This window comes from Panicum virgatum, chromosome 5N (genome assembly GCF_016808335.1).
Source record: "Panicum virgatum strain AP13 chromosome 5N, P.virgatum_v5, whole genome shotgun sequence".
In the NCBI taxonomy this organism is placed as follows: domain Eukaryota; kingdom Viridiplantae; phylum Streptophyta; class Magnoliopsida; order Poales; family Poaceae; genus Panicum; species Panicum virgatum.
Genome location: NC_053149.1, coordinates 48,313,425 through 48,334,833, shown reverse-complemented (window position 1 = coordinate 48,334,833; position 21,409 = coordinate 48,313,425). Strand labels below are relative to the sequence as shown.

The following is a 21,409-nucleotide window of genomic DNA, read 5'->3' as shown; positions in this document are numbered from 1 at the left end:
TACCAATTGGGCATGAGACGACGAGGCACGATCGGCGAGCCGTGCCGTGCCGGCATGCTGTGCCGCGGCCGCGGCCCTTGACACGACGCGAAAGGCACTGGGTCGCGATGGCACGGCGGCCCGAGTGTGTCGTGCCGACCCATGTTCGTCGCCCGCCCCCGCGCGTCGTTGTTGCCGGCCGCCCCCGCGCGTCGCTGCCGCTCGCCGTTCGCGCGACGTCGCTGCCGGCCACCCCGGTGGCTGACCCGTGCACGCCGGCCGCCCCAGCGGGCCGCCCCGCACACGCCGGGCGCCGCTCGCCCGCGGCCACGCGCCCACCGCTCGCCGGACCTCCCCTGACCGCCGGCCGCCACCGCTGGTCGGCCCTCCCATGCAGACGCGCGCGGGAGAGAGATCGAGAGAGAGAAACATAGATCGAGAGAGGTTGCCTGTGGCGGCTGGACGAGGGAGAGAGGTTGGCTGTGGGCTGTGGCGGCTGGATGAGGTTGGGAGAGATAAGGATTAGGGATTTAGGGTTGAGTGGAGAAGTATGGATTATTAATGAGCCAAATTGTTCCAGATACAAAATTAGTCGTGCCTAATCGGGTTAGGTTTGTTAGTCGTGTCGTGTCCGGATCAGCACTATGGGTCAGAGTCCAAACCCAGGCACTACCCTATGCATAGGTTGCGGGTTGGGCTGGATTAGGATAGATTTTTTTTCGTATCGTGTCTAATACAGCCCATTTGACCCAGGCCATTTGACCACATCAATAGCCGAGCCCCAGCAATCCCCGCCACCCAGCGCAACTACCCCCCGCGTTCCGTGAGCCCCCGGGCCGCGCGGCCACGCTCTTGTCCACGAGTTGGACCACGACCAGCCTGACCGCCTGAGAAAAAAAACAACATGCCTCGGCCGTGCGGCCGGGCCGAGCAGATCGAAGTGCAGAGGCGCGAGCAGTCCACGATTCCGCGGCCGCAGCGCGCAGCGCACACAGGCCTCCTACCTACCCAGACACAGTTGCCTTCCCCCCACGCGCGACGACGACGAGAGTGCCACTGTGCGAGTCCCCTCATCGCCCTATTTATCCACCCCGTGATCCCCCCACCCTGCGCTGCCTGCGCGCACCCACCCCACCCGCGAAAACGCTCGCGAACCAACTCCACCACCACAAAGGCGGCAGGGGGTCCGAGGCGCCGGCCGGCGATAGGCACGCGCGTGCCGCACCGCGCCGCAGAGGCATGGGCGTCCTGCGGAGCACGCAAAGCCTGCAGGCGGAGGTGGAGGAGCTGCGCGCCGCGCTCCTGGGCGGCGGCGGCGGGCACGGCGCCGCGGCCGGGTGGCGCCGCTCGGCGGGCGCCAAGCGCGCCCCGGGCGCCGGCGCCGGCGGGGCGGACGCGCGCGCCGTGTGCGTCACGGGCGGCATCTCCTTCGTCGGCTTCGCCGTCGTCGACCGCCTCCTCCGCCACGGCTACACCGTCCGCCTCGCGCTCGAGACGCAAGGTCAGCACACTTGTCCTCCCTCCCTCCCTCGCCCGCCGGCCACCTACCTACCCCCGGCCCGGCCGCCTTTTCCCTCCCTTCCTTCCTCCTCCTTGCCCTCTGCGGGTTCCCTGCCTGTCGTCGTCCTTCGCCCCCGGCCCTGGTGGTCGTAGTTTGCGTTCCCGTCACGCACCTCGGAGTTTGAAAAATCGGGGGAAAACCCCGTCGGCCGTTGCTTTCGCCGCCCTGGAAAGCGCTCGCGCGCGCGCGAGCCTCGAGCCACCGTCCATTTGGTGGATGCGAATGCGATCGACGGGATTATTTATTAGCAGTGTCATTTACCCGCGGTCAATAGGTATACTACGCGATGCAGGAAGAATGTTCCTTCGCTTGACGCGGCGCCACCGGGATCCAAACATCACGTGCTTCGCCGCCGTCAGATGACAGGAGAAGGAACTATTTGTTCTCCGTTTCCTAATTTTATCCCGCGTTTGATAAAGACCTCTCCGGCGTATTTCGTTTTCCGATGAAATCTCGGTGTTTAGCGGAAACGAAATTTCGTTCCGAAATTTCGGTGAATTTTGGACGAAATTTGTTGAATTTGAATTTTAAAAACGAAATATACCGAAAAATACCGAAATTTCTTTTCCCGGTAACTAGCGGAAACGAAAAAAAACCCGGAATTTCGGCGAAATTCCACCGAAAAGTTAAACCCTACCTATTGCTCCTCTTCCCCCCCTCCTCTCTTGATCTCTCCTCTCCTCTTTCTGCACGATGATGCAGCGCTGCTTGGCCACCAACTTCTGCGAGCGGGTTGGTTCACTTAGAATGTGGCTCATGACAACCCTAGCACTAACCATAAATAACTCCATCTAAAGCATCTCCAAGAGCTCTTGTATCTATGAATAGCTAAATTTTTGATATAACTATTATGTAAAACGAAATAACTAGCAAAAGAAGAGATGAAATCTAACTGCTTCTCCAAATTCCAAAAAGAGATAGGCTAGCGTTCAGTGTTAGGCAAAGATGCCTAGCGGCACTCCCTGAATAGAAAAAGAGGATAGAAGATGAGGTAGATAGAGTTTCTGTTGTATTGAGTTTTTGTCTTTCTTTTTTTAAGCTAATTCACCCAAAATATAAGAGCTCTTGGAGATGCTCCTATAAGCGGAAATGAACCAACTGTTCACTGGCTCTTGGCCTTTTGCCACTCTTCCTCACGAATGGATGTGGGTTGTCTGAATCTCCTGCGATTCTTGCAGTCCACAAATCAAACGCAAGCAGACTGTTGTATGTCCCACGGCTGCCCATGTTTGTTTCCTGATGGAGACGCGACCGTAGAATCCACTGGGGGCCAGCTGCATCAAACGTTTCGTATTTTCTCCCCCTTCTGATAGCCATGACGAATTGTTAGTTTAACAAACTCGTTAGTGGAGTAACTAGTCCCCTCTACGTCTCCCGCGCTCTCAGCAAACATCGTGCGTCGGCTGGGTGCGTCACGCCGGCTTGCAACAGATTGGTGGCCAAGTAAAGCTGGAGCAGACTGAACCTTTGGTGCGAGAAAGCAGACAACAATTTGACAATAAAAAAAGAGGGATGGAACTTAGAGAAGTGGTGGTGCCATGGTGGAACCCGGGGAATGGGTTTAGGTTTCCGAAAGCCTCACCTCAACCTACAACTTTTCTTCGACGGGACACATGGAAAACTCCTTCGACGTAGAGTCTTTCGTTCGTCGGCTACCGGTTGATAGTGATTGATATTTATTTCTGTTTGCTACCTCATTCGTTCTAAATTATTGGTTGTTTTGATTTTTTAAGATTTATAATTTTTGCTATGCTTAGGTGTATTGGTTCTAAATTATGTTTAGGTGTATAGTAAAATTAATATATCTAGAAAACCAACATGGTTAATAATTTAAAATGGAGGAAGTACTATTTATTACGGTTATTACAGCCAAGTTGATTGGGATCTATTATTCGGTTTCTGACTGGCATGGCATGGACCGGTGGTGCCGTGCGCGTGCTGCTGTGTGTGGCAGAGGACATGGACAAGCTGCGGGAAATGGAGATGTTCCGCGAGGACGGCAGGGATGGGGTGTGGACGGTGATGGCCAACGTCACGGACCCGGAGAGCCTCCGCCGCGCCTTCGACGGCTGCGCCGGCGTGTTCCACACGTCCGCCTTCGTGGACCCCGGGGGCATCTCCGGCTACACGGTGAGTAGCACGGCGAGCCTCTTTTTTCTTTTAACTTCTATCAGTAGATTTTTTTTCCCCCGCGAAACATTCTAGCAGTAAATCTGAACCAGTAGCTGCTCACATCACTTTAGAAAAAAAGAAGAGGAGGACACGTAAGCTTTTACAACTGCGCGTGTGACATAAGCAAAAAGATGGTTTGCGAGTCTTTTTTTTTTCTTTTTGCTTCAGGAAAATGATTAAATGAAGAGTGCTAAGGGCCTTTTAGCAGTAGGATAAAATAGGAAGTTTCTGAAGTCGGAAGTCGTTAGATAAAGTAAAAAAGATGAAAAAGCGGGACATTGGGCTAGGGTAAGAAAGTATGAAGATCCATGTAAGACCAAGAGGCGATTGGAGATTTGGAGGGTAGTGCCGTGATCGAGCTGGAACAGATGTTACGATTGGTTGCCGCAAAACAGCGCAAGCACAAGTCAAGTGCCACACTGCCACTGCCGGTAACACCAACCGTATTTAATGAACCGGTTAAACCAGACAGTGATTTCTGGAACTCAGTCTGTCAACCCGTGCTCCCGCACGGACTAATTAAAATTAATGAGGGACCGAAATCGGCGACCAAAGGGGGTGAATGTGAGCCGATTAAAATTTCTTCCGAAATCGATCCGTCGGCCTATATCCCAAAATCACCACAAGCCCTCAAGAGTTCTAGATGAAGTTTGGAATAGCTATGGAAGAGCTAAACCAACACAAACAGGCCCTAGAACGAGTGAGCGAAAACTCGGAAGCAAACGAAAAAAACAGCAGACCTGGCAGACACAGACCGGTCAGACCGCCTGCTCAGACCGGTCGGGCTGGAAAAAGAATTCCCAGACCGGTCAGACCGGTTTCTTCGACCGGTCAGACCGGTCGCTCCCAGAAAGCCCGCAATCAAAGCTTCAAATGGTGAATCTCGATCAAATGAAGTCAAAATTCGATGAAACTCGAGAGATACCTTCACATCTACCCCGTAAACATATCCCCAAGAGATCTTTCCCAAAAGATTAGAGGAACTAGAGAATTCGAGGAAAGATCAAAGAGGATTGGAGTTTTCTCAAGAACGTGAAAAACCTTAATCCAAGGGACTCGTGAATCTTGAGAGTTTAGCCCTAGGCTAGATGGTCAAGAAGCAAATCACGGAGTCCCCAAACCGTCCAAGAGAAGGCTTCGATCTCAAAACCCACCAAAAGAGAGGAAATCAAGCCATGAACAAGAGATGAACGGGAACACACAAGAGCTGCTCAAAGGGGACCTCGATTTCATTCAAATTCATCGTGATTTACAGAGGACCTCACCTATACAAGAGCTAGACCTCCACCCATTCATCCACCCTCTCAAATTTGTGGACCTAGCTATAATCTAGACCACTTTTGCCATGGAGACCTCGGCCTAACCCTAGAACAGAGGAAGGAGTAAGGAGAAAACAGAAATGACTCGTGGCTTCGAGGCTCACCTGTCCAAGGGGGCAGGTGAGACATATTTATCGACTCCCGGGGGAGACCGGTCAGACCGGTCACATCCCAGAAATGACCTCCACTCTAAAATTCAAACTAAAACGCCCGTAGGGGCAAAACCGGAAAAGGGTACAAGATTTCATCCGACGGCGGAGTTTCTTTCTTCAACTCAAAGTCTTCTACGCGATGCCGCCACGTCGATGAAGATCCGGTTTGCGGTTTTTGAGGGGTCCGTGAAACCCGAGTAAGTGGCCGGTTTTGAGAAAACCGCCAAAACTCCTCGCGCGGGAAGATTCCCGCCTCCACGCCGTGGCCCTAGACGCCTTTCCCGCCTCGGCCTTCTGACGGCCCTAGATGCCGCCCGACGCCCATCACCTCCTCGCCCGCAGCGAGGCCCTAGATGCCGTCGACGCCCGTCGCCTCCGTCAGTCCCGAGACCGACGCCCATGCCTCCACGACTTGGCGTCTTCAACCGCTGTCCGCCTGCTTAGTTTTGTGGCGCAAACCAAGAAACTCGTCTTCCGTCGCCGCTTGCGCCCTCAATCCAGGAATGGACGTCACGGCTGCCGCCCCGGCCCGAGCTCCTCCACGGCAACTCTCCGTCGACACTCGACGCCCGTGTACCTGCAATCCAAAGACCAAGCGCACGATCACACCGCACGGTTGACAATTCACTCATCACAGGCAGGATAGAGTACTCAACATTCCTCAATTAATATAAAAATAAAGTCAATAATTATAATTATCCATCTCACGCTTTTTTATCTATTAAATATTCTAATACATATTCTAAAATATATATTTTTATTATTTAGTTACAGTAGATTTTATTTTGTGCACATCTATATGTATACAGTATATGTTTAGTTGAACTATTTGTTTGTGAATTGGTGTTCTTATGTCTTCCATCATATATGAATATATGGTGACATATATTGCTGGTAGTATTTTTATATAAATAATAATATAAACAATATATTAGTAATGATAGAATAGTAATTTTAGAATTTTATATTGGTGCATTTTAATATATTATTGTAATTATATAATTTAGATTCAGATTTATGAGTAATTTAACTTGTAATAATAATGACAATTGGATAATTTATATGTAAATTTAGGGGTATTTGTATTATTTTTATAATGGCATAGGTGGGTAATTTACACAAAGATTAGAGGGTTACTTTAGTTTTTTATAATGGCAGAGGTAGCCGGGTAATTTAGATACATGTTTATGGGGTTACTTTAGTCTATTTTCATAATGCCAGAGGTGGGTAATTTAGATACATGTTTAGAGGGTTATTGTAGTCTATTTTCGTAATGGCAGAGGTGGGTAATTTATTAGGAAAAATTATCCGATGGTTATTATAATTAGAGTTGTTGGATTGATGATTGGATATTTCTGATTTTTGTGAGAATTTATAGAATTTTTTTATTTTTTAGAGTGTCCACCTAGAATCGCCTTCACGTGGAGACTCGAAAGGAGCCTCCAATTAGTAATAGTAAGATGATTGTGGGTGGGGGTGGGGGGGGGGGGGCAACAGAGACAGGTCACTCTCATCATTGAGGGAGCGAGGGACCCGCCAGAGTGTTGACGGAGGAGTGAAGCACGAGGCCTAATATGTTTCTGACGTAGTGCGCGCCGCGGCCGCCATGTTCATTTGCTCGGTGAAAGTGAGGCAATTAGACGTGGATCGGCCTTGCTGCGTGGTCGGCCCGGCCCGCTGGATACGTGACAACACGTGTGCCAGCGAGAAGGGAGAGCCTGCATCGCAGGATAGCCTGACCCGGACACATGCTGCTGCAAATCTGCTGCGCCACAAACATTTAAACTAAGACCTGATCCATCTTTTTACATGTAATTTAGCCTTAGAGTGTGAAGAGATGGATTCCCCACGCCTAACTAGACTACCACTATTGGAGCATGTGCTGAGCTGCTCACCAGAGAGAGAGAGAGAGAGAATGAAAAGCAGTACCTTCAGTAGGACACTCACCAACCCGTGACTTTGGTACAGCTTGGGTTGAGGATCCAAAAGCAAGAATTTTTTTCGAAAAGAACAAAAGCAAGAATAGGTACAGCTTCAGTATATAGGATTGTCGGAAGAGGCTACACGACAAGGGAAATAATGGCAAGCTTTGTGAAGAAAGAGTTCTTGATTCGGACCTTCTCTGGCTGTACATGAACCTTTTGACATTTTGGCCTTCCAACTGACCTGAAGGCAACGCTGCCGACTAATGAGGGATCTCAAGTCCTACAATGTAGTAGCTGGGATGTACTAAGCATCTAGGAGTGGTGTCTCATTCCTGTATTAGATTCCTGAATCTTGAATTGCGCCTACCTAATCTTGAACATATAGCTCGTCCTTGTCGAACACTAGCAACACTGATCGCAGGCCGAGGCCTTCCAACTCGTTTCACCTAATCTAGCTAGCAAGCGCCTGAGATCTCCTGCCCAATGACACTTCCCAGGGCGTAAGGTTTATCGTCAGATCTTTGATTTCACATTTCAGCAAAAAAGAGTTTGACAATGCAACCACCATCAGACCACACCACTCGGCGGCTTCGTACGCTGGGACCTTCATGATGGGTTTATAGCACCCGAAAGTGATAGAAAACTCAAAGTCATCCGAGAGCCGAGCCTCCCTCGCTGAATGGAGCTACTGCTGCGTCAAGTCGTTAGTAGTTAGGAGTTCGGAGCAGCAGGTGCAGGTCCCTTATCACCAGTACAGCAGCCAAAAGATCGCCGTCATATGTTGTGGTTACTAAAACTGACCTGGACAGCCTTTGACTTTCATGCTCGTATTAAGTTCGGTAAAAATCTCGATTAGGTTGCTAAGCCAGTCTTTGTCCTTTCTGTCAATTTGCCTAACGCACCTAGACCTCATTTACAATCTATCTACTGCGGACAAATGCGCTTGTTTCACGAGTTTTAGCGGTGAAACATTTTTCTTGTGCTAGCAAGATATTTTGAATCGATCAGATTGTAGTAGTTAATGGAAGATTGAGATGACATGCAGGCTGAAGTGATTTGTTGTTAACACATGGCGATGTTTGATTTTGACAGAAGCACATGGCAAGGTTAGAGGCCCAAGCAGCGGAGCGGGTGATCGAAGCGTGCGTGAGGACGGAGTCCGTCAGGAAATGCGTCTTCACCTCTTCCTTGCTGGCATGCGTGTGGAGGCAGAACTACCCCCATGACCGGCGGTTCCCCACCATCATCGACGAGAACTGCTGGAGCGACGAGAGCTTCTGCCGCGACAACAAGGTGAGTTTCTTCAGGGTTCGGTGGTGGTGGTAGTGTGGTACTGAACTGCTGAAACCTGAAAGGCCCTCAGCAACCGTGGAAGCATTTGCCACCGAGGCACAGACCAATAAATAGTACTCTAGTTTTTTCTGTTGAAAAATTGAACCAACTAACGATGTGATCCATCGTTCCAGCTGTGGTTCGCACTTGGCAAGACGGCAGCGGAGAAGGCAGCGTGGAGGGCAGCCCGGGGGCATGACCTGAAGCTGGTCACCATCTGCCCCGCGCTCGTCACCGGCCCGGGGTTCCGCCGCCGCAACTCCACCGCGTCCATCGCCTACCTCAAAGGTCCGTACTGTGGAACGCACTACCTCGTAAGTACGATGCGTTGTTCACCAGTCATCATCATTCTGACCGACTCGCTTGACACATCTGGGGCCGCAGGCGCTCGTGCCATGCTCGCCGACGGCCTGCTCGCCACGGCGAACGTGGAGACGGTGGCGGAGGCGCACGTCCGCGTGTACGAGGCCATGGGCGACAACATCGCGGGCGGGCGGTACATCTGCTACGACCACGTGGTCCAGCGGCCCGAGGAGTTCGACGAGCTGGAGCGCCAGCTGGGGCTGCCCGGCGGCGCCGCGGCCGCGCGGGGCGCCGGCGACGACCGGCCGGCCAGGTTCGAGCTCTGCAAGCGGAAGCTGGCCAGGCTCATGTCCTCCACGAGGAGGTGCACGTACGACACCTACTACTCCGTCGCGTTTGACTAGCCACGGACCTGTCTGCGAACAAGGCTAGGATTGGCGCTGATGCATCTCAAGGCTAGGACGGGCGATACCGCTGGTGCTACTGACGAGCAAAGATGGCAGCAAGTGTTGGCTACTCCGACCTGCATTCAGGGGGTCCGTTTGGCTTGACGAGGGAAGCAATAGCTAGATTGCTAGAGCTCGTTCCTCTTGACCTTCCTGGTCGATGGGAAGGAGCAGAGAGCTCGGTTGGGAGTGTATGCAATGATGTACTACTAGTGAGGCTGAGTGCAATCTTGTACATAGTTTTGCCCCAGCAATAAAAGCCATGTTATGATGCGGCTATCTTTCACCCACACGAGCACACAGAAAATTTGTGCAGGTCACTGCCAAAGAAAACAGTTTGCACAACCATGCACAGAGTGCGACCGTGTGCATAGTTCTGCTGCAGCAACGAAGGTGAGTCACACCCACGAGGCATCCCAGCGCCGTGCCCAACCCAAGACTTCACCAAAACCCACACGCCGCGTGACCTGCTTGCAAGCAAAGTTTGTGCAGGCCATTGACGAAGAAAAAAAGTTTGTACAGGAAGACATTAGACATGGCCAGTGCACGTGTCACTCAGGAGCTGCGTCGTCGTCCGTCTCGGGGTCGCCTCCGGCCCCGGTCACCACCGGCGCCGAGAAGGACAGCCGGCCGAACCCCCAGAGCCCGACCTGGTACATGTCCGCCCACACCTCATCCGACGCGTCCATCCTGGAGCTCACCTTCGCCCTGGCCTCGGCGCCGCCGGCCGCGGCCGCGCGGGCCAGCTCGCCCCACTCCTTGCTCCGCCGCGGGCCCAGCTGCTGCTTCTGCTGCTCGTCGTCGCCCATGTCGCGGACGCGCCTCGCCCTCGCCTTCCGCAGGCGCCTCCGGGCGATCCTGGCCGCGCACCGCCGGCCCGCCGCGTAGGGCGCCCTGACGAGCGCCAGCGTGAGGCAGCTGAGCACGGCGCACGGGCAGAGGCACAGCGCCACGCAGCTCGCCACCGCCGACGCGCTGCACGTCCCGCACGACTGCCTGCTGCACCGCGCCGCCGCCCGGTCGTCCTCCTCCTGCTCGGCCGCCTCCGGCAGCGCCGGGAAGCGGTACGGGCGCGGTGGCGGCGTCGCCATTGCCCGCCGCCCGATGCGCTTGCGGCGGCGCTGCTCCGTGCGTGGGCTCGAGAACTCGACCGCCGCCGGTTCCAAAAGCTCTGCTGCCTGTCAGTAGTCAACAATAAGCCAGGACGGACTGAGTGCCAATGGTTTTGTGGATGATACCGGATAAATTCGGTTTTGGTGGTGACGCATTGTCTCTGGTTGATGTATTGGGGATTCGGGGCTCTGCTGTGTCGCCGAAGTTAAGGTGCGCACGTCAGGTCTTGTGGCTGCCCAACCATGGCTGTGTTTAGTTCCCTTCTGTAGCACCAGGGAAAAAACACTGCAGCACATTGTAGTACTTTTCGTTTGTTTGTGGTAAATATTGTCCTACCATGACCTAACTAGGCTCAAAAGATTCGTCTCGCAACGTACATCAAAACTATGCAATTAGTTTTTTTATTTACCTACATTTAGTACTCCATGCATGGGTCATTTGCTACATTTAATATTTCGATGTTATTGTGGGGGTTTTTGGTGGATCTAAACGGGGCCCATATTCCAAACGGTTGCCAACCTCATCATCACCCGAGGTCTACTTTGAACACTACTCGTACGAAAGGACGGTTGACCTTACCATTGTTCCTTTTGAAGGAAATTTATGGAAGATTCTAGAGATGGAGGCCTTGTTTAGATGCGAAAAGTTTTGGGTGTAAAGTACTGTAGTATTTTCGTTTGTATTCTGTAATTATTGTCCCGTCATGGATTAATTATGTTTAAAAGATTCGCCTCGCAAATTATAGTCAAACTGTGTAATTAGTTATTTTGTTTAGCTATATTTAATATTTCATACATGCGTTCAAAGATTTGATGTGATAGGGAATCTTGTAAAATTTTGAAATTTCGAGTGCATCTAAACAGTGCCGGAATTTGCTTGTTTAAAATAGCAGTCCGCTGTCTAACAGTACATTTATGTAGTACTACGGCTGCAGACTGAAGCAATGGAAATGGTCTTGGTCTCTGGAATATCATTGCCCCAAACTTTGATCCAGTAAATAGAACGTCAGCCGCGGCATTGCATTTTGTTATGCAGACCTGCTGGATCCGCTTACGAGCCTACGACGGCTGGCTCCAGCCTATAAACAGCACAATGTCGTCGCCAGAAAATAGAAGAGGGGAGGCAGGGAGAGGGAGAGGGAGAGGACGCTAATCCCAAATCCGAAGTAAAAAAAAAAGAGGCAAAAATGAGCATTGTACTTGGATTCACGATACACTTCCAAGATCGAACATTGCGAGCATGCCGGTTTTTTTTTTGCTGTTTCTTCTCTTTTCTTTTAATGGTAAAATAATAATCTACCTGTCTCCTGAGAAAAGGTCGTGGGGGCAAGGGCATCGGATCGAAATGAAACGACGGCACTGCGGCCATTTGGAAACGGCACGGGTGCGCTGAGAGCGCCTCTCTAGCGTTGCGGTTATCGAAGAAGAAACGCCATGGTAGGGGCAGGGCAAGCACGCACGATCGAGCGGTGTGCAGAAGAAGAAACGGACAGCGCGTACCCGGGGTTAAGGAGGGGCAAGCCGCTGATCGGAGACCGCCTCTCTTCGCCGGCGACGGCTCTCGCGATCACGTCGGGCGGCGGCGTAGAGGACGTCGCTGATCGAGAGATGCCGGAGGAGCCACCGTGCCGCCTGATGCCCTCTGATAGTCGGCGGAAGGGGGATGAGGATCGAATGGAGATAAACAAGGGGTTCTTTGGATGATCACGGGGCACGACTACTTCTGTTCCTCTCGCTGCCACCGTCGCCCTGTTTATAAGGGAGGTTGGACTCTTTCGTGTCAACTGAACAACTCTTCCCCTTTTTTCCCCCCACTCGGAGCGGAACGGAACAGCTGCTGCTCCGGGTGTCCGGTATCGGCGGTATAGCCTGGCCGCCGGGCCGTCGTGCAAGTATTATTGATCGGTACCTCGTTCAGGCCCAGTTTGTCATCTTAAGTTGGGCCAGGCCCAAAAACGGGGAACTGATGGGCTTGGGCTTGAGTTCTATGAGCACCAATCCTATCGGCCCGACGTCGACATGGGTATTTCGTGGATGTATATAAAATACATTCTTACCAGCATTATATTAACAATTTTTATTATTGGCATATCTCGACTTAGTCTGTTTGTTTGAGATTTGTAAACAAACAACGAAACTCTTGCATAGCTTCTGGAATTCTGGAAAGCCAAAAACTGAGAAAAAAATGAGTTTATATAGAAAGCTGAAAAGATCAATTTTGGCACAATCTAAAAGTTACTATTAGCTTTTCAGAAGAAAAAATCAGCAGGAACTTTTTAGAAAAGCTCCAAAACTGCAACTCAAACAAATATGCCCTAAGCCAGATTGAACCTTTATGTGTTCTTTATTAAAAAAAACCTTATGTGTTATAAGGCCATAACAGGATCAGCACAACCCAAAAAAAAAAAAGGATCAGCACAACCTACTGCTAAAAGGCCCTTAGCACAACCCAAAACAACATTTCTTTTTGTTCTTGCACTTTGGCATTGTCAATACTTGTAGCAAACTCTAGCATTATGAGAATCTTAAAAAGATTGGACCGGCATACTTTGGTATTAATAAATTATTATAGCCATTTTATTATGGAGGGGCAAATCATCTCCTCTAAATAAGTAGTGTTGTTAATTTTTAAAATAGATTTGGAAAAATTCGATTACTCGTAATGTATGAGTCCACCTTAAACTCAATGAATAGCTCCGCTATAATAAATCCAATGACCCTCGCTCTTAAAAAGCGAATAGATTGTTACTGGCGGTGACACTTGTGCTTGCTCTGTTTTGCCGGGGGCCAATAGTAACATCTGTTTTGCTCGACCACGACACCACCCTCCAGGTGGATCATCCTACTTTCTTGCCCTAGCCCAATGTCCCACTTTTTTAATTTTTTAACTCACAATTTAATTTTTCTTCCATCAAGCAACGATATCATTTGCTTTCTTTCCAAAAATAATACTTGTCTTCATTTCCCTTCCATCAAACAATGATGTCAATTATTATCCTTTCAAAACAAATAATGACACGAATTATGCAAAAGAAAATAATACGCGGGTATAAAAGGAGGGTATGTAGAAGGATTTGATGAAAAACTTTAGCTTTTGGTGGTTTCTGTTGGAATTATGAGCTTGGCCCATTTATTCTATTCAATGCATTAAAAGAATTAAAAGCCCACTATTAAATGCTAGGGAATCAATTGCTTAATACCGTATCGGGATTTGAGAAGGATCTCAACCGACTTAAAGGGTGGACCTTGGGTACACCACTTGTGAAGCCGATAAAAGGAGGTCGGTGAACCACACGCGTGCGCGCGCTCGCCTCGCCTTGCCGAAGCCGCGGAGATGAGAACATTTTTATTGTTGAATGCAATCAGAGATGAGAACGTTTTTGTTGTTGAATGCAATCAGAGACAATAAACGTTGACAGTGATGACTGGAGAATCATGGCCCCGACCATTACTAGTAACTGATGGCAGTGATTCACCAGTAACTGCCGCTCATCAAAGCCAATTACAGCGTCCATGTTCGTTGAATCTGAGCACCTTCATGCCTATATAAACCAAGTCCTCCTCCACTCATCCACACACCACAAACACTTGCTTCAGGTACTCCCGCTTAGGAGATCTCTCCCTTCTCCCTCTGCTGCTTTCTGCCATTCCCATCGCTAGCACTGCGCGCACAGCTCTAGCGAGAGCAGGCCTCCGGAACCTCTGCTCGCTGAAGGTCCTGCACGGGATAACAGACAATTAGGTTTTTGGAGAGCGTCTTGATGCGACTGCTCGCTCCCTGAACGACTACTTTATCTACATCCCGGCGTGAATGACTACTTCGTCTACTTCCTGGTGACCGTTCGTGGGACTACACTGCGAACATCTTCCTGCATCGACCTCGTTCGGCTACATCAAGCAAGGGCAGTCGAATACAATGTCTACTCCAGCTGGTAACGGCGCACCCGGTGCCTCCGGCACTGGTCCCGCCTTGGGGTATACTCGAAACCTATTTTGGTTTAATATTTTGTTCATGCTTATTAGTGAGAATAATATGAACACAAGCACATATTTTGTTCACACATTATCACTCTTTTATGTCATGAAATTGCTAGTAACATTTAGAATTAAAATATACCGAAAATTGCCTAGTTCTCTAATAGTTTCTGGTAGACAAAATCAATCTCACACTCCCTTTCATCAAATCTTTTGGTCTGATAAGTGGAGCATCCGTGAGACGTAAGATAGGTCTAATCTTGATGAGAAAGGGTTTCAATTATTTCAACTTTTTATAGATAGACTTTATCTAACAACTTCCAACTTTAGAAACTTCCTATTTTGTCCCACTGCTAAAAGGCCCTTAGCACTCTTCATTTAATCATTTTCAAGAAGGAAAAACAAAAAAAAGGACTCGCGAACCATCTTAGTTTTTGCGACTCATTTGTCACACGCACAGATGCAAAAGCTTACAGGAAGTTTGACGCATGGTGCTTCTTCTCTTCTTTTTCTAAAGTGATGATGTGAGAAGCTACCCTATTCATATTTTGACTGCTAATAGTAATTTCATAGAAAAACGTTGACTGTGCTACTCACCGTGTAGCCCGAGATGCCCCGGGTCCATGAACCAAAGCTGCTTTTGCGGTCGACCGGTTGACCATGAGGTTCTAAACTCACAAACTCCAGCAGCGCATATGATGGGCCTCACTAAACATCAACTCCCTCTGGTCCTTCTCCTTTCTTTTTTCTAGCGTTCCCTCTGCTCCCCCCCCCTCCTTTTTCCTCTTCGGATCAGCGGGGGACCCGATTAGTGCAGGGCTAGGACAGGACTCGAGCAAGATGGCTATGGAGGAGAACTCGGGGGCAACACAGGATTGCCGCGAGCTCATCCAAGGACGGATCAGCGGCGGCGGCACTGGAGAAGCAGAGAAGTCACGATGAGAGAGAGAAAGAGCTGGAGGTAGAAGAAAGGTGGATACAAGATGCAACGCTGGCCGCATGAGTTGACGTGGGCATATGCAGTGGCGGAGCTACAGCTTCCCACCGGGTCAGCCGACCCCAACGAATTTTGAGAAAAGCAATGAAAATCACTGTTCATGATTGCTAATAATGCTTTGATGACCCTATCATTTGATAGATATGACCCCGGTGAAATTTTAACCTGGCTCCGCCCCCGGGCATATGTGGGCTGCCGCGTAAGCCCGCAAAAGCAAGCGGCGCCACGCGGGCTTGCAATTTGATCTTCATCTCCTGCAGCTTGTCCAAGTCCTCTGCCAACACAGCACACACATGGCACCACCGGTCCATGCCAGTAATAAACCGAATAATGGAAATCTCGATCAACTTCACTGTAATAACTGTAATAAGTAGTTGAAAACAGAGATAAATACCAACCACGATCTGTTCGAAATCAGCTTCGATTGGCTCGCATCGCGCGTCAGAGAAAGACCAAACCGCTAGCCGACGAAAGCATCACGCGTCAGCGAAAGACTCTACGTCGATCGAGTTTTCCAGGTTGAGGTGAGGCTTGGAAACCTAAACCCGTTCCCCCGGTTCACCATGGCACCACTTCTCTAAGTTGTATCCTTCTTTTTTATTGCCAGATGGTTGTCTGCTTTCTGGCACCAAGGTTCAGCGGACGTATATATGGTTCCTTCCTTGCCGTGCAACGGTTCAAGTTGCCATATCCTACACTAGATCTAGCGTGGCTGGAGCCTGGAGGCCGTGCCCATTTTGTATTAAGGAGAAAGTCATCGATTGTGAGCTGCTCCTCGTCATTTGTCGTGTTTCTTTCGGTCGTTCCAGTAGGCAGTAGGTGGGTTGATCAGATCGTCGTCCAGGTGAGGTGACCCAATGGGATTATATAGTAGAGTAGGAACTGAGCAAGAGTGGCAAGAGCCAGTGAACAATAAGGCTATTTTTAGTTCGCGAAAAAGTTTGGATTTGGTACTGTAGCACATTTTGTTATTATTTGACAATTAATGTCCAATTATGAACTAATTAGGCTCAAAAGATTCATCTCGTATGAAACAGTTAAACTGTGTAATTAGTTATTTTTTTAACTACATTTAATGCTTCATGTATGTGTCCGAAGATTTAATGTGACAGGTAATGTAGGAATTTTTTTTGGAAACTAAACATAGCCATAATTCGATTTTGGCTCTTGAATAGGCTTATTATGGCTAGTGATAGGGGGTATCATTAGCCCCTGTAAATGAGTTGGAAACCAAAGTATAGCCACACCAATCCATTCTCATGAGCGAAAAATAATATTACCCACCCTACTCCAAGCAACCACCACCACACACCAACCAGTCCGAACATTTCAGCTCATAATTTAATAAACTAGTAGCCAGATTATAATTACAACCCAATAAGAATCTATTTCCCAAAAAAAATTATAGTGTAGGTCTTGGCACACCGGTTTGCACAGAGTAGCTGCCAGTCATATTGAGTCATCTCCAACAAATTTCGGTCAATTTCGATAAAATTTTATAGTGTGAACGCGAGATTTTATTTTCAGGGTTCGGCTCTTGACGTAGAACCCAAATATAATTTTAGTCACATTGCTTTGCACATAGTAGCTGCTAGTTATACCGAGTCATCTCCAATAAATTTCAGTCATTTTCGATAAAATTATTATAATATGAATGCAGTGTTTTATTTTTATAGTCCGGTTCTTACGGGACCGACATTTATTATATATAATCATACTATTTTGTATAAAATATCCATTTCAGCTCATCCCAACTCGCCCAATCCACATATACATAAAACCCGTTGCACCTCGTCCCATTACCTAATATCAAAACTCAATCTATTATACCTATTTCAACCCAATTTACAGGGCTAGGTATCATGCACCGCTTGCGGCAGTTCGTGCCAAGCAGCGCTGCATCGTGCAGAGAGAGAGAGAGAATGTTCTTGTGCTAGCAACAACTCCTGTAACCGTCAGAAGCAGGACACGTCCGACGAAACCGGCAAAAGGAAACAGAGGCGAGACGAAATGTTCTTGAGAGAAAGAGGCCGTCGCAAGAAGCCGCTGTCCCTGTCCGCCAGCCAACTCGCGCCGGAGAGGTCTTTATCAAACGGGGAATAATAGGAACGGCGAAACGGGCACGTGATGTTTGGGTCCCGGTGCCGCCGCGTGAAGTGCAGAAACAATGGCACACAAAGAATCAGTTGTATATTTTAATGGCATAGAGGAAATTTACTCCATATTCTACATCCCCCGCATCCCCTATATCCACACGGGTCCACTTTTGAGATAACGGGCGTTCCAATTTCCAACGTCATTCCACTACTAGAAAGTCTAACGTCATTCCACTAGTGGTAAACATCAAAGTGGCTGAGAGCCTTTGTAGCCGGTTGGTGTTTCTTTTTGATTTTACAGGTTGGTGTTTCTACCAGGTGCTAATACCGGATGGAAACATTAACATGTACTTGTACAGCTTTTAATACAAGTTGGTGTTCCCATTCGGTATTAAAAATCCTTCATGGATTAGTTAAAAAAAAGTAAGTTTCTCCCTCAACCACAACTGTTGTGTAGGTGAGATAGTAAAACGAGCGAGACAAGAGATCCCAAGTTCAAATTTTATAGATGATTAGTCTTAATAGATTCATCTCGTGAATTAGCTCTAGCCTTATACAATTGGTTTTATAATTAACTCATATTTAATCCTTCTAATTAGCTTTGAAATATTCAATGTGATAGACTAAACCTTAGCCCTTATGATCCAAACACCCTCTAATTGTTCCCAATATTGGATTTACCTTCACCCGTCCGCACGCCAACTCCCGGTCGATGACCGACCCACGTGGTGGCCCCACGCCCATGTGAATAACTCCAGTCGAAGCTCCCTATCTCTCTGCTTTCTGAGCTCTGTTTTCCTTCTCCTCTCTCTTTTGTTTCTTCCAGATCTTGGCTTCGGCTGTGGGAGCTCTACCCTCCATGGCGAGCGGTGCGGAAGGCCGGCAGCAGGGAGGCGCAGCGCTGCAAGCCGACGGCGGGGAGGCGCGGCGCGGTGAGGTGCGGCAGCGGGCTCCGCCCCTCAGGGGAGCAGCGCAGTGGAGGCGCAGCCCGGTGGCGGTTTCCCGAGGAGTCGCCCCCGCCCCGCGCTCCCGCTCCGGCGGCGGCTTGCTCCGCGTCGAGGGCAGTAGTTTTTCTGTTTTTCTTTTTTCGTCTTTTCTTTTTGATTTTTGGATGCAAATTGTTTTTACAAAAATTTTCCCAAACTTCTCTTAGTTTAGATTTGGAAGCAAAAGTTTTTCTTCAATTTTTTTCCAATTATTTTCTCAAACTTTTCTGTTTCAAATTTTTTCTCATAATCTTTTTTACCCTTTTTCTCTCTTGTAATTTTTTTTAAATTATTCCTGAAATTTTTCTATTTCAAACTTGTTCTCATCCGTTTTTTCTTTTTTTTCTCTTCAAAACATTTTTCTTGAAATTTTTCGTTGAAATTTTTTTTGTCACAAAATGACAAAAAAAATACTAAAAAAGGCAAAAAAATAAAACTTGTCGGAAATCGACCGTACAGAACCCTCCGCATGGTCGCCCGTAAATTAGAATACCCCTCTAATTATTCGAGATTAGGAGGTCATCACCAAGTCAGAGATGGCTACTAGGGCCCTTCCTCGACGATTCATTCCATCCCGAAGTAGGAAAAGCACAAATAATTCAAATCATCTGGAGCCTATAAATACATGGGTATCTTCCATTCGGAAGTTCTCGTCTTCCTTGCTACTTTGCTTTCTACGCCCTGCCTCATAAAATCCATACAAAAAGGGTGCGCAGCGTGCGTGCACCTCATCTATTCCCAAGAGCGCAGGGGCGCCGGCTCGCGGCCAGGCATGGCGATCAAAGGTGAGCAACAGCCGCGGCGCATCCTCTTCTTCCCGTTCCTGACGCCGGGGCACCTCATCCCAGCCGCCGACATGGCCGCGCTATTCGCCGCCCGCGGCGTCTGGGGCACCATCCTCACCACCCCTGTGAACGCCTCCGTCATCCGCTCGGCGGTTGACCGCGCCGACGAGGCCTCCCGCGGCGCCGAGGGCGCCCTGGCCATCGACATCGCCGTCGTGCCCTTCCCGGACGTCGGGCTGCCCCCCGGCGTCGAGTCCGTGCCGGCCCTCAACTTCGATGCCCTTCGACCGGTTCCTGGCAGAGAACCGCACCGACGCCGTCGTGTCCGATAGCTTCTTCGACTGGTCCTTGGACGCCGCGGCGGAGCACGGCGTCCCGCGGCTGGCCTTCCTCGGCACCAGCATGTTCGCGCGGGCCTGCAGCGACTGCACGGTGCGCCACAACCCCGTGGAGGTCGCCCCTGACGACCCCGACGCTCCTGTGCTGCTCCTCGGGCTGCCGCACCGTGTGTCGAGATGAGGCGCAGCCAGATGATGGAGCCCAAGAAACGGCCGGAGCATTGGGCCTTCCACCAGCGCTTGAATGCCGCGGACCAGAGGAGCTACAGCGAGGTGTTCAACAGCTTCCATGAGCTGGAGCCGGAATACCTGGAGCACTACACCACGACGCTCGGCCGCCGCGCGTGGCTCGTCAGGCCGGTCGCTTTCGCCAGTAAGGACGTGGCGACGAGGTGTAAGATTTATGCGCTTGGCCCATAGAAATAATTCTAATAAATTTCAAAGGTCCATTAACGCTAAGAGGAGGTACATCATCTATTAGTCTCGTATTACTAATGGACGAGGGTATAGGGGTTTTTCTCCCTTTAAATACGGACCACCTCCCTCATGGAAAAAGTGCACCATAGATCGCTATACGTGGAGTCCCCAAGGTTTGGGAATTCATAAGAAGATCTAATCTGAGTTAGGGTTTTACCTCCTCTCGTTGCTGCGCCGTCACCGTAGTCTTCTCCATCCCGAGCGCCGGCGTGCACCGGTGAACGGGAGAGCAAGTCTCCGGAACCGCTCGCTCTTGTGATCCTGCACCGGGAGAGGGCGAATAAGGTTTTTGGGAAGCGCTAAGCGCGACTGCTCATCTTCTTCGCCACGGTTCGTCCTCCGTCCAAGTCAAGAGCTGCGGCGTACCGTCGTCTGCAATGCCGGTTGTTGCGCTACGTTCGAAGGACCGTCTTCGTCTCGTCTGCGCCTTTCGTCTTCCAGGCGACTCCCGCGCAGTACGTATTTTGTGATCAGATCTGTTTCATAATCATGTTTTCTGAGATTATATTTATGATATACGTACTGTCTAGTATGTTAGAGTCATGCATGCTAGGTTTAATTCTCGTCATGAAAAATCTAGTTCGGAATTTAAACTTACAGTTGTCTATTTTTCCAACAATCCAAAAACCTTATAATAGGCAATCTGTTGATTTAACAATGGCTGGTTTTGCTGAGTCACTGAGGCCAGAAAAAGTTTACTGGCGTGAACTTTAAGATCTGGAAGTCCAAGGTTTGCCTCTTGTTTACTGCTATGCACATTTGGGACATGAAACTTGGCAAGCCTGAGGGCGTACTTACTGCTGAAGAGCAGAAGAAGTACGATGATGCCAATAATCTCTTTACCGGATGTATCATTAGAAATCTGTCAGACGGATTAGTCCGTGTGTACATTGATGAGATACAGGCGAAGACGCTGTGAGATGCTCTGGTTGCAAAGTATGATGCAACAGATACGGGCAATGAACTGTACCTCATGGAGAGTTTCCATGAATACAGGATGGTGAATAACCGTTCTGTGGTGGAACAGGCACATAAGGTGCAGTGCATTGTCAAGGATCTCGATCTCCTTAAGTGTCCTATTCCCGACAAGTTTGTGGCTGGATGCATTATTGCAAAGTTGTCTTCCCAGTGGAGGAACTTCGCCACAACTCTGAAACACAAGAGACAGGAGATATCAGTTGAAAATCTGATAGCGACTCTTGATGTTGAGGAGAAGGCTCGGAAGAAGGACGTGCCTGAGAAAGGAGATCAAGGCCAGTACAGCGCCAACCTGGTCCAAAAGTTCCCACATGGCAAGAACAAAGGGAACAACAAGCCTAACAAGACCACTACCTTCAAGAAGAAGAAGAACAAGGCTTTGGAAAAATGCTATGCATGTGGTAAGTTTGGACACTTCTTCAAGGAGTGCCCAGATCGGGCAGACCGCAGGGCCAAGAAAGCAAATGAGTCCAAGG

At 49.3% G+C, this 21,409-nt stretch overlaps 2 protein-coding genes and 1 pseudogene across 2 annotated transcripts; 1 reads left to right on the top strand and 2 right to left on the bottom strand.

Annotated features, from left to right (window-relative positions):
- The first annotated feature begins 982 nt into the window (after positions 1-982).
- On the top strand, positions 983-9,475 carry LOC120673814 (cinnamoyl-CoA reductase-like SNL6). The gene is made up of 5 exons (XM_039954824.1): positions 983-1,480; positions 3,495-3,670; positions 8,201-8,401; positions 8,575-8,728; positions 8,825-9,475. Exons 1-5 carry the CDS (start codon positions 1,219-1,221, stop codon positions 9,145-9,147), a joined length of 1,116 nt encoding a protein of 371 aa, XP_039810758.1. The 5' UTR covers positions 983-1,218; the 3' UTR covers positions 9,148-9,475.
- Positions 9,373-10,462, bottom strand: LOC120673815. The gene has a single exon (XM_039954826.1). It carries the CDS (start codon positions 10,278-10,280, stop codon positions 9,741-9,743), a length of 540 nt encoding a protein of 179 aa, XP_039810760.1. The 5' UTR covers positions 10,281-10,462; the 3' UTR covers positions 9,373-9,740.
- An 8,548-nt stretch (positions 10,463-19,010) lies between these two features.
- On the bottom strand, positions 19,011-21,246 carry LOC120674885 (annotated as a pseudogene).
- Between the last annotated feature and the right edge of the window lie 163 nt (positions 21,247-21,409).

Bases quoted from the DNA above. Each gene is read 5' to 3' on its own strand.
- LOC120673815 (XM_039954826.1), bottom strand. From the start codon at position 10,280: ATGGCGACGCCGCCACCGCGCCCGTACCGCTTCCCGGCGCTGCCGGAG.
- LOC120673814 (XM_039954824.1), top strand. From the start codon at position 1,219: ATGGGCGTCCTGCGGAGCACGCAAAGCCTGCAGGCGGAGGTGGAGGAG. The intron at 8,402-8,574 runs GTGAGTTTCTTC...CCATCGTTCCAG, and splicing joins GCTTCTGCCGCGACAACAAG to CTGTGGTTCGCACTTGGCAA. The intron at 8,729-8,824 runs GTCCGTACTGTG...CTGGGGCCGCAG, and splicing joins GTCCATCGCCTACCTCAAAG to GCGCTCGTGCCATGCTCGCC.